Genomic DNA, 13066 nt, shown 5'->3' with positions numbered 1-13066 from the left:
TCAGTTTGATATCGATTTTTGAACTATTTCTGGTTGTTGTTTCAAGTACTATAAACTATTAACACTGTCATCATCAATGTATGTATTTTGTGGCTAAATTATCTGAGATGGCACATGAAAAAACCCTTATGGTTACATTATTAATATTGTCAGTGTATAGCTGTGATATCTATAACATGTAAATATACCCCTTGTACTCACACTGCTGAAACCTGTAGATACGATGGAATCTTTATCACCAAGCCACAACACCCTCGAGTCCTTCACACCTGAATGACCTTGACCTTCCTGTTGATAAACCACATGACATATTACTTCACAAAGTCATAAACCACACGACTCATTACTTCATAAAGTCAAACTTAACCACTACAAAGTTTTATAACATCAATTATTTCAAAATAAATCATAAGAAAATGAGAAAAATCACATTTTTTATTTGAATATAACAAAGTTATCTCTCCTTGTGTGTAGATATTGATTGTGACATTATGTGTTTGCGAGTGCAATGTCAGAGCTTTCAGTGAAAATGATGTGACACCACAATGGATACCTTCCTGCAAGGAAGGCAACTGTAAAATTCAGAGATATAAGGTACCTACCAGAACCGTTCCACCAGAACGCGGGTCTAGTATACGGATTTTCTTGTCCTTACATGAGGTAACCAGAGTTGTACCATTTCCTCGCCAACTCACACTCTGTATCTGATCACCATGGCCACTGAGAGCTAAAAATCAAATGATTGATTTGCAAACATAATATTATTTGCAACAAAAAATTACGGAATGTATATTATATATACTACAATTTATAAACGTAAGTTTACGTAACACAATGTATGTTTGAACCTGGGATTACTATTAAAACATGATCAATCTGTAAATACAGCACACCCCTAACAAGTGGGAGTAAAGGATATTAGACGCTTGGATTTTTTATTGTGTTCATTTTACATAAGATTTAATGAAATGAGACTAAGTGCAGACACATGTATTGACACTAACCATATTTATTATCTCCCCTTTCCACATCATATACTTTGACAGTGTCAAACACAGAGGCAGCCAGCACTCCATCAGCTACTGGGTTCCAAGTCACAGTCTCGACTCGTCTTTCATTAGCAAACGATACCGACGGATTTATTCCGGATAAGGCACCCGAGTCTAAATTATCCTGCATAGGCAGCACCCATACTTTTATCTGAGGATCAAGGTGGGAAGTTAAAGTTCAAAGGTTATTTAACATTATCCAATATCAGCAGAGGTTAAAGGTCAAAAGCTATTCCAACATATCCAATATCAGCACAGAGGTATTGATATATATATAAATAATTTAAATCATAATACAAGGTAGAACAGCTTTGGTAATAGACGGTAATGTATAAACTAACAAGAGGCCCAAAGGGCCTTAACGGTCATCTGACTACCTTGGCAATAGTAAATTTAATTTCATATGGTGTCACTTTGTCAGGACCATGTCAGGATCATTTTCAATTTCTTTCAACAAATTTTCTTTCAAACAAGAGGCCAAAGGGCCTTAACATGTAGGAAGTTAATTAGATATAGTGTCATGGTAGCCATCTTCGATTTGGGATCAACCAGAGATGTAACAACACTTTGTCGGGACCGTGTCAGGATCATTCAGGGTTCGCGTTAAAAGCCGGTTGCCGGCAAAAACAGCCGTGTATTTCCTTGTTTACCACCGGCTATTTTTGTCAGAAATAAGTATTGGCCCATGGGGGCTTGTGGCCCTCAACCACCTATTATAAATTTTCAACCATGTATTCAAAAACTTAGTGAGAACCCTGTCATTTCATGCAAGTTTCAGCCAAATCGCACTGGTAGAACTTGAGAAGAAGTTCAAAATGTGTTTTAAAGATGGTGGCTGTGGCAGCCATCTTGGTTTTCGGATTGACCCGAAAAATAACAACACTTTGTCGGGACCATGTCAGGATCATTTCAGGCAAGTTTCAGCCAAATCACACTGGTAGAACTTGAGAAGAAGTTCAAAATGTGTTTTCAAGATGACGGCTTTGGCGGTCATCTTGGATTACGGATCGACCCGAAAAATAACAACACTTTCTCGGGACCATGTCAGGATCATTTCATGCAAGTTTCAGCCTAATCGCACCGGTAGAACTTGAGAAGAAGTTCAAAATGTGTTTTCAAGATGGCGGCTGTGGCGGCCATCTTGGATTTCGGATCGACCCAAAAAATAACAACACTTTCTCGGGACCATGTCAGGATCATTTCATGCAAGTTTCAGCCCAATTGCACCGGTAGAACTTGAGAAGAAGTACAAAATGTATTTTCAAGATGGCGGCTGTGGCGGCCATCTTGGTTTTCGGATTGACCCGAAAAATAACAACACTTTGTCAGGACCATGTCAGGATCATTCCATGCAAGTTTCAGCCAAATCGCACTGGTAGAACTTGAGAAGAAGTTCAAAATGTGTTTTCAAGATGGCGGCTTTGGCGGCCATCTTGGATTACGGATCGACCCGAAAAATAACAACACTTTGTCGGGACCATATCAGGATCATTTCATGCCAGTTTCAGCCAAACCGCACCGGTAGAACTTGAGAAGAAGTTCAAAATGTGTTTTCAAGATGGCGGCTGTGGCGGCCTTCTTGAATTTCGGATCGACCCGAAAAATAACAACACTTTGTCGGGACAATGGCAGGATCATTTCATGCAAGTTTCAGCCAAATTGCACTGGTAGAACTTGAGAAGAAGTTCAAAATGTGAAAAGTTAACGCACGGCGCACGGCGGACGACGACGGACGAAACATGACGACTATAGGTCATCTGAAAATACATTAATTTTCTTTGGAGGGGGTCACTTTGTAGCTATAGACGGTGTCACCTTGTAGTAGCTGATAATTTGCTACCTTACCAGGATTTGCTCTGGGTGTTCCATAAATGGGGTCCTTCTCAGATAAAATAGGGTCTCCTTACATAACTGGAATGAACTATTAGACAAAAAGTGGGGAACTCTTTATTTTCTCTGATTAAAATAGATAAAGGCACAGCATAAATGCAAACTGTATACAATACAAGGTAAAACCGACCAAACTTCATCTAGAGAAACTACTATTTATGTCTTAATTGATAATGCAACCCACAACAGTACAGACTGGGGGGTTTCTCATCCTTAAGTGAAAATGTAAACTACCATTGGTAAGGCGGCAGGAACAGCTCTACACACTCTCTCTCTCTATGTATAAATATAGTGTAATGTTTTAAGAACTCATCATGTAGTTCATAACAATACTTACACTAGTATCTCCAGATCCTGTGGCTAATACGTAGTCATCAAAGGGAGAAAACTCAAAATCTGTTACGTATTCTGAAACATAAGAACGATGACTTAAAAAATATCAAAGATCTTCTTTGGAAATATCAAGAGAAGCTCATCTGTATTGATTGGTCAGATTCTTCAACAGGTGTTGTTCTAGATCTATCAAAAACTTCTACAAAGAGAGCATCATCTTCAATATCATTACCCGGTATATATATGTATGTCAAAGACAAAATTTTCTCTCCTTCCAAATTTTTAGCTTCTCAGCCTTGATTATTCATGTCATTTTGTATTTGCTATTAAGAATTTGATAGTAAAGATAGTGATCTGAGTAGTACGTTGTATTATAAATCTGAAATTGTTTTCTGTCAAAGGCTTAAAAACTGAAAATTTGCAAGGGGAGACATTCTTGCGTGTATTTGTTTTGTTTCTTGTTTTTTTTTTTACAGGTTTACTTTTTATAAATTAAAATTCAATGATAAAAGTGAAGAAAGTTATACATTTTTATTATTTTCAAAGATAAATATATAACAGCAAATCACAACAATGACTTATCCATTACCATGATCAGACTACTGACAGTGATATAGTGGTTAGATCTATAAACACGGCAATCAACACACAGGTCAATACTGATGATATACAAAACAATATAGGTAATCTTTCATCTTCATAAGTTAATGCTATACATGTATTCCGAGAAAAAAAATTATACAAAAATAGAAAAAGAAGAAACAAGAAAATTCTGTTTAATGACAAGAACGCCCCTGCCACCATATAAATTTATCATTATGAAACAAGATACTAAAGAATATGGGCCTCCACCCCCCAATTTCATGGCGACTTGATAAGCATTATTAAAGCAAAAATCACAAATTATCAATAGATATATCCAGTTGATCCACATTTTACTGAAAAATAATGATGATTGAGAAACTGGTGTGCAGTGTAGTTGGAAATATAGTCACAATTTTTTTACTTTTTATATTGAAAACATATGCGTCTGACCTTAATAGTTTTCTCCGCGTTCTCTAGTCGTTTCCAAATATTTTTCAGACAGTTTTATTTATGAATATAATGCTGTTTTCTTGAATTTGAGCCAATTTCATGAAGTAATGAAATATCAAAATCATATATAATACTTGTATGCTTATCATGCAAAAAATAAAAAGAAAGAAAGAACGTAAAAAAAGAAAAATTAATTTTAAGATGCAAATGCAGCAAAGCATTATCACAACATAAAACAATATGAAAATGATATCACAACTGTGCTGTGTGAATTAAAATAAAGTGTACAATCTGGTACTAAAGTGCTATTATGTAAACATTTCATAAAAAGAGACCAATATTCAATTATTACATAGTTTGTTGGTGATGTGATAATTGGTCAAAAAGAGGCGGGGTGGGCGGGACAGAGGATTCTTACTGCAAGATCATTTGAGATTTACATGCTTTTTGTAGGTTTGTCAAACAAGCCAAATATCAACAATTTACACAATAGATAATCCATCCAATGGTTCTAAAGTCTGATGTGTCAATACACTAATAAATTTGTTGAGCACATGACCTGTGTATTGTATATAGTTTTTTTTTTTTTTTTTTTTTTTTTTAACTGTTTCATGGACACAGTTGGTGGAGTAGGATTTAGTAGAATGTTTCAAAGTAAAAGAAAGCAAATAAACTGAAACAGAATTAGGACAGTTCAGCAATTTACACAGTTTCACAGGAAAAGCTTATAAGATCAGGACTTTTCTAGGCACGCCCCATGAATCAGTTTTTTTGCTTAAAACTCAGACTGATAAAAGTATGGCAGAGAATTCAAAGAAGAAAGGCAATATGTAAAATCTTAAGAGAACAATAGAAGAGTAAATAAGTAAGAAGGAAACAGAAGGAATTAGGATTAGGTTTTATAATAGAGGTAAATTGGATAGTAATCCAAGAAAGACAGGAAGATATAATGAAGAGCAAAGATAAAGAATAGAAAAACGGGATTAATTAGAAAAAAAAAAAATTAAGATATATCATCTATGTTCATGATAAAGAATATCAATTAGAAAGATATCAAATCATCTGTGAAGGGATTGTCTCTTCATTTCAATGTACCAGTACCTGAAATCCATTGATTTTAATTAAAATTGACCTTTTAGACTTTGGATAAGTACTACATCAATTATATAGCTTTGTGACCCAACATGTCATTTATAAAGAGGTTATGGGTTTTAGTGACCACAGAAACCATTATAACACAGAACCACACAGCTATCACTAACCACCATGCGCTTGAAGTTGCGGCAAACCATTCGACAGGCGTCCTGATGTACTTACAGGAAGGATCCCTAGGGTACCACCACCTACAAAATATAATACCTAGGATAATGTCATATTTATCTTTAACTATAAACATATTATGGTGTAAATGATACATGTATCAAATTTCATTCAGCTAAAAGATGTAAAGGACGCATTGTAAAATGTTTTTAATTTCTGCCTACCTTTCATAAATCATTATTTAATTTTTTTTTAATTTAAATTATTTAACATCAAAACATAATGACACTTAAAGTAATTTTTCACATATAGTAAATCTCCATTGTCTGATAAGTTTGTTTGTTTGTATAAGTTGAATGGCCCATCAACTGGTAAGAGTTCATTTTGATGTGATGGCACCATGACTTGAGTTACTTCCCCTTGGTCCATGAACAATGGCATTCATCCCCATACCCTTTTGAACGTATCCAGAAAATGAAAAGGGCCCCACTTTTTTTCAATTATAGAATAAAGGGACCCCACTTAATCTAAAATGGAGCCTATTTCTGGAACACTTATCACGATCCCATCTATGGTGTTAATAAACCTACAGCTTCTTTTTTGAAAATCTTAATTTCTTCAGTCTGATAAAAGTTCAATTTAAAGTCCAGTAAATGTACAATGTGATGAATTTTTCCCTTCAAACAATTGCAATGGCTAAAATGGTACAATGTCAATATAATATTACACATAAGGAGTTTTACCTGTACTTATAGTGTTGAAAGCCATGAAGGCACCACTGGCCTTGATGTGATTTCCACAGGATTGCATCAGATTCCCTACTGATAAGTCTGTTATCCATTCCTGTATAAAAATGTTATATCAAATATACATACATATTCAATATATAGACTAAAAATTTGGAATTGATCCTTTCTTTTAAGTTGTCTTTAAATTTAAATTCTATTTGAATTTCATGTTGAAAATGAATGTGCACAACCATTAACTACCTAGCCATAAGTATAGACTAGTTATTTCTTATTGTAGATTAAACTACAGAGTGTAGGTTTTGCTCCAGTTTGTAAAATACATGAAATGAATTTCAATATCAATTCAACAAGTCAATTTCATTTACATGAAATGTGCATTTACTTTCAAAATTCAAAGATGAACTTTTATTACAGATAATGTAGAATACAGTCTATAAATTGTTAATTCTTATGATTTTTATAATAAATACCTCTCTTTTTGGGAATTTCGCTGCAGCATTTTTATACTTGGAAATCTTGAAACGCCACGCCATGTTTCCTGTTCAACCTGTGATATTTCTAAACACCAGAAAAAATGAAAGAAATTATTATAAGCGCCTCTTTATTATTTCCTTTTGGTTTATTGGACCACAACGGCATATGCTAGTCCAAAATGTTCTATTTAAAAAATAGTCTCCATATTTTTTCCTGGGGCTGACTTAGTGTATCAAAAACAGTACAATGTATATCTTATTGTATGCCAACTGTTTAACTGTATCCATAGGACTTGTTAGTAATAGGAATCTAAATCACATGTCTTCTGGATTACTTTTTGCTTTCTACTCTTTTGATTAAATGTACAAAATGTATGAGTTAAATTTTGTTGCTTTTATAGAGAGCGCAGCGAACTCTTGTGATAGAGGTGTCTCGGTAACGTTATTCTATGTAAATCATCCAATATATGTAGAGTTGGAAAACTTTCTCAAAAACCGGAAACAGGAAGTCAACACAAGATCCAGCGTTGCCCAAGACAGTATCCAAAGTCACACTCTCGCGTGATTACAAAATCACAATCTCACGTGAATACAAACAAGTTATACTTGGAAAACTTCAAAATGAAAACATTAGTGAAAGACAAACCTTCCAATTTATCCTTACCTGAATCTAACAATTACATTTTTTCCTGAATCTTAACTTAAAAGCCGTTTTACGTGAGCAGTTGCTTCGGAATTTTCCGCCTGGCAACGGGGAATGACGTTGAGATATAATTTGAAGCCGCAGTCACATGTTTTTGCAGAAAGTGAAAGTAGAAGAATTCTATGTTCAATATTGTTTCTCTTGTTATAAACTCAATGCCAGTAATTCAGCAAAGCTATAATTAATAATTTTATTAATGGTTTCTAGCAGTACAGTTATTCAGCGCACCCAATAAGCTATACAGTAAAAACAAAACAACTGTCAATATCGATAACACTAGCTGATGGGTCAGGGGTGATTACTCTTTCGCCGTTGGAAATCCTTTATTTACCCGACATAATTCTATTTAGTGACACATTTAAAAAAACAAACGAAAGAACGGATTAACTGCTGCAGATAGGCTTTGCCTAAAATTATATTATATGACTTGTGTCTATGATATATGCATTGTTGATCCTGTAACATTATTGCTGCTGAACTTACTCTCTTTTACATTTAGTTTGAAGTGTGGAATATATATATAAATTCCATTTGCAATACAAACAGAAACATGGAAATTGTTACACTTCAAAAGTCAAGGATGGATCATGGGGATTGGGGGCGGATCCAAATTCGAGTAGATAGGGAAAATATAATCACATATAGTAAATGACGAATAACTGTAATTCACTGTTTCATTTTCACAAATGCACTAGACTTATTCAGTTATACCTGCTGCAAGAAAGTTCTTTAGGATAACCCGTATCTCTTGATCTCTGAACGGAAACTAGGAAGTCGCAGATGACTTCCAGCAGATGATTTTGAAGTTTCCGGTCAACGAAATCCCGCGAGAAATTCAGAGATGTGTGGCATTAATCTCGTTTCCGAATATGACCTTTTCATTATTCTAAAGAAAAAAACAGTGTTGTGAAAATAACTTTTACTATATTTAAACAAAATAACATTTAACATACGCCACTAGAATAAGTTATTTAAAAGTTTTCTCACATTATAGTTTTTGTTAATGATATTGGGAAATGAGATAAAACCCCTTCAAAGTTCCTCTGTGGAAAAAGAAAATGGCTGCGATTAGACGAGCATGCAGCGGAATAACGCAGAGGAACTACAACAAGGGTGTTTTAGCGAGTTACCATCCCCAAAAGAACAGCAGTGATGATGGCCCTTCGTCAAGGAGACATCATATTTTGATGCTAACGACATGTTCATCAAATCGTAACTGCGTTGATGGTAAAATTCTTGATTGCGTCATAAACAACCGGCAATGTCCTTGAAACACGTGCTTATTTGACAGTCAGGCATTCGTGCATTTATTACATAACATGGAGATAATAGTGATAAAATGTTGAAATTCTTATAATGTCTTTGAAGCAATTAAAAAATTATCTTAAATACATTGCCATATTCACTAAATGTAGCCAGGCCAAAGGTCCACTCCTGTGAAGTTTCGCCTCACAGATGATATGAATAAAGTCGCCTGTGAGCATGACAGTCACAAGGACAAGGTTCCAACAAATTATTCTTATTCTAAAATCATGTAAAAATTGATTTATTCATTTTCCTGAGTTATCTCTCAGGAGACAAAAAAAAATGTAGTGTCCAGACCGGGTTCGAACTTGTGACCTACAAACACTAGCTGGCTCTTACAACTGAGCTACCTGTAATCCCTATTGAGATTCCTCCTCTAGACTCTTTTATATTAGGACGTTTGATAGATGTCTCTCGTCGGAATCCCTACTCGAGCCTTCTAAACTTTATTGACCTACCTCTTGTAATGGTCTATTACAGAAATAATCCAACTGCAGTGGTTCCCATACTGGCACACATCGCTAGTGCCTAGTGGAGATATTTTTCTCTCCATACGCACATATATTATTTAGTGACATGTATAAAAAACAAAGAGCCATCCCATTTTGTAAACAATGTCTTGTTCCATCGCTACTTTGAGCAGCCATTTTGAAAGTCCCTCGCTATCAAGTTACCACTATAGTCTGTTTCAATAAAATTCATTACCTGTATATCCTTATTCCATTCAATGTAATAGGCACTACCTGGAACGCACTATAGTGGTCACATGATAGCGAGGGACTTTCAAAATGGCTGCTCATAGTAGCGATGGAACAAGACATCGTTTACAAAATGGGATGGCTCTTTGTTTTTAATACATGTCACTTCATACTGACATTAGCCAGATACTCTACTGACTGGCCCTGATGTAATATGGAAACCAAATAGGGTTCCTACAAGTTTTCTGTAACAACATTCCCATATCAAAACTGCAGGATGTGATTATCAATTCTACTTAGCTTATTTGGAGTTTAGAAGAGCAAGCCCTGGTAGGGGTATAGTGTAATGCAGCTATTGCCAATTTGTCATTACAGATGATATTTTTAAGAATGTTTACTGAAACACTGCCATTTTGCCATTTATACTTTCAGAAAGGTCCACTTTACTACATTTATCTCCTTTCTCATACTTTCTGAACAAGATAATTCATACAACTTGTAATGTTTTAACAAAGAATTCTGTTGCTGTAAATAAGCGTTGAGTTTCATCTTTTAAAGTGATTCCAATTTTGTGTTTCAGCAATTGGTTATGCATCTGTTCGATCCTTTCATACAAGTACACCATTATCAAAAAAGAATTTCTATGATGTACTGGGTGTGCCGAAGAATGCTGACGCAAAACAAATAAAGAAGGCTTATTATCAGGTAAAATATTCACATTGTCACAAATACCACACACACATAGACCAATGCTCACATGTGTTTGTGAAATAAATTTGTCACAGAAAAATGGTTATGAATTTTTTAGAAAATATTTTATTTGACTGTATGTTTGAAAAATTATTTCACTATTAATGTAACAGAGTCGGAAATTGCTTCTCAAAAGCTGTTATGATTGATCTACACCTGACTTATTAAAATTTGTTTTAAAAAACAACTTTTTTAGCTCACCTGGCCCGAAGGGCCGGTGAGCTTATGTCATGGCGCGGCGTCCGTCGTCCGTCCGTCCGTCCGTCGTCCGTCCGTCCGTCCGTCCGTCCGTCAACATTTCCTTTAAATCGCTACTAGTCATAGAGTTCTGCATGGATTGTAACCAAATTTGGCCACAAACATCCTTGGGGGAGGGGGAACAGAACTTGTATAAATTTTGGCTCTGTCCCCCCCGGGGCAGGAGGGGCGGGGCCCAATAGGGGAAATAGAGGTAAATCCTATAAATCGCTACTTGTCCTAGAGTTCTGCATGGATTGTAACCAAATTTGACCACAAACATCCTTGGGGGAGGGGAAACAGAACTTGTATAAATTTTGGCTCTGACCCCCCGGGGGCAGGAGGGGCGGGGCCCAATAGGGGTAATAAAGGTAAATCCTTTAAATCGCTTCTCGTCATAGAGCTCTGAATGGAATGTAACCAAATTTGGCCACAAACATTCTTTGGGGAAGGGGAACAGAACTTGTTTAAATTTTGGCTCTGGTCCTCCGGGGGCAGGAGGAGCGGGGCCCAATAGGGGAAATAGAGGTAAATCCTTTAAATCGCTACTAGTCATAGAGTTCTGAATGGAATGTAACCAAATTTGGCCACAAACATCCTTGGGGGAGGGGGAACAGACCTTGTATAAATTTTGGATCTGACCCCCCGGGGGCAGGAGGGGCGGGGCCCAATAGGGGAAATAGAGGTAAATCCTTTATATCTCTACTTGTCCTAGAGTTCTGCATGGATTGTAACCAAATTTGGCCACAAACATCCTTGGGGTAAGGGGAACAGAACTTGTATAAATTTTGGCTCTGGTCCCCTGGGGCCAGGAGGGGCGGGGCCCAATAGGGGAAATAGAGGTAAATCCTTTAAATCACTACTAGTCATAGAGTTCTGCATGGATTGTAACCAAATTTGGCCACAAACATCCTTGGGGTAAGGGGAACAGAACTTGTATAAATTTTGGCTCTGGTCCCCTGGGGCCAGGAGGGGCGGGGCCCATAGGGGAAATAGAGGTAAATCCTTTAAATCACTACTAGTCATAGAGTTCTGCATGGATTGTAACCAAATTTGGCCACAAACATCCTTGGGGGAAGGGGAACAGAACTTGTATAAATTTTGACTCTGGCCCCCCGAGGGCAGGACGGATGGGGCCCAATAGGGGAAATAGAGGTAAATCCTATAAATCACTTGTCCTAGAGTTTTGCTTGGATTGTGACCAAATTTGGCCATAAACATCCTTGGGGGAAGGGGAAACAGAACTTGTATAAATTTTGGCTCTGACCCCCTGGGGGCGGGAGGGGTGGGGCCCAATAGGGGATTTAGAGGTTAATATTAAAATTCCTTCAGAGAGGAAACAATGAACCTGTATTCAGAACATTACTTGGCATTACAAACCAGGTGAGCGATACAGGCCCTCTGGGCCTCTTGTTTATTCGTAGCTTGCAAAGAAATATCACCCTGATGTGAATAAAAATGATTCCAATGCTGCAGCCAAGTTCCAGGAGGTCTCTGAGGCATATGAGGTAAATAAAACTGGATTAGCATTCATGCTTACAGAATCTGATAGCAAATGATTTTTAACATTGCTTAACAATAAGCCAGTAACTGACATTAGAATACGGTGAAACTTGGTTGATATGAACTTGACAACCTGGCCTAATACAAAATAGATTGCCAGTCCTGGCTGAATTTTTTAATGTTCTTTGTTTAAAAAAAAAAAAAAAAAAAATGAACTACAAAGAAAATAAGAAAAATTCAGGAAATATCTTAATATCAGACATAAATCACGCTTAAAAGTTGTAACTTGAAGTAAAAAAAATTTCCTTTTGGGGTTTTAAATAACTAAAAAGATAAGTAATGAAATTCAGTTTTGAAATTGTAAAGAGGTACATAAAACACTTGTATCAAAATTAATATCAATACTTATATATAGCTAGGTTTAAAACAAATACACACATATATATATTATGATCATGCATTTTAAAACGTCTTGAAAAAATAAAAATTAGAAAAAGAAAATACACATGTGTATCATTATTAGCTTCATAGAGGTAAAGAAAAATGTTATTATTCAATTTTGAAAACAGGTTTTAAGTGATGAAGGTAAAAAGAGGCAGTATGACACATTCGGGACAACAGGTGGAGCTGCTGGTGGCCATCCAGGAGCAGGGTTTGGACAAGGAGGACAGCAGTATGGGGGTTTCCAAGGTAAATATTCTGTAAAAAAAAAGATCAACCAAAATGTCAAGTCACAACAGTGGAAGATGATTTGAAAGTACTTGAGTAAAGAGTTACTCTGCGAACCAGTCAATTGTGAATGCTTAGAGTTATGAACTTCCTTACGGTCAATCGTTTGACGCAGCGAGAAATTCTCTACCGTGTATCGAAAACACTCTATCAACAGCGTGGCAATTAGCTGTTACTGCTGTGCTACCACAACTGAGAACGACAAAACTGAAAGAACAAATGGGGTTTACATATCATAACTAAAACCATCACAATTTCAGATGATTCGGTCTATTTTTCAGCAAGCATTGACGGTAATGACATCGATGCGTTATTGAGACAGATAAATCCGGGTTTGTTGAAGTATAAGCTG

The 13066-nt window shown here is 36.2% G+C and overlaps 2 protein-coding genes across 4 annotated transcripts in view; one reads left to right on the top strand and one right to left on the bottom strand.

Moving 5' to 3' along the window:
- LOC138328311 (coronin-7-like) overlaps nt 1–8327 on the bottom strand; it is a 29389-nt gene extending 21062 nt beyond the window's left edge. Inside the window, exons 1-8 of one of the 2 annotated variants that reach the window (XM_069275056.1) lie at nt 8204–8327; nt 6787–6863; nt 6311–6410; nt 5570–5650; nt 3277–3347; nt 1005–1200; nt 603–727; nt 202–288 (exon numbers count right to left, since the gene is read on the bottom strand). In XM_069275056.1, the coding sequence (XP_069131157.1) occupies nt 202–288; nt 603–727; nt 1005–1200; nt 3277–3347; nt 5570–5650; nt 6311–6410; nt 6787–6849 (723 nt within the window). In that variant the 5' untranslated portion in view covers nt 6850–6863; nt 8204–8327. Of the gene's footprint in view, nt 1–201; nt 289–602; nt 728–1004; nt 1201–3276; nt 3348–5569; nt 5651–6310; nt 6411–6786; nt 6875–8203 lie in introns of both variants that reach the window. The other variant, XM_069275057.1, reaches the window with a different exon arrangement.
- Nucleotides 8328–8524: 197 nt separating this feature from the next.
- The window catches only part of LOC138328309 (dnaJ homolog subfamily A member 3, mitochondrial-like), a 14804-nt gene continuing 10262 nt past the window's right edge, over nt 8525–13066 (top strand). For both annotated transcript variants that reach the window (XM_069275053.1, XM_069275054.1), the window contains exons 1-4: nt 8525–8719; nt 10076–10200; nt 11907–11990; nt 12555–12675. In XM_069275053.1, the coding sequence (XP_069131154.1) occupies nt 8551–8719; nt 10076–10200; nt 11907–11990; nt 12555–12675 (499 nt within the window). In that variant the 5' untranslated portion in view covers nt 8525–8550. The remainder of the gene's footprint in view (nt 8720–10075; nt 10201–11906; nt 11991–12554; nt 12676–13066) is intronic.

This window comes from Argopecten irradians, chromosome 7 (genome assembly GCF_041381155.1).
Source record: "Argopecten irradians isolate NY chromosome 7, Ai_NY, whole genome shotgun sequence".
NCBI lineage: Eukaryota > Metazoa > Mollusca > Bivalvia > Pectinida > Pectinidae > Argopecten > Argopecten irradians.
Note: the sequence above shows the minus strand (reverse complement) of the source record. Positions and strands in the feature narration are given on the sequence as shown.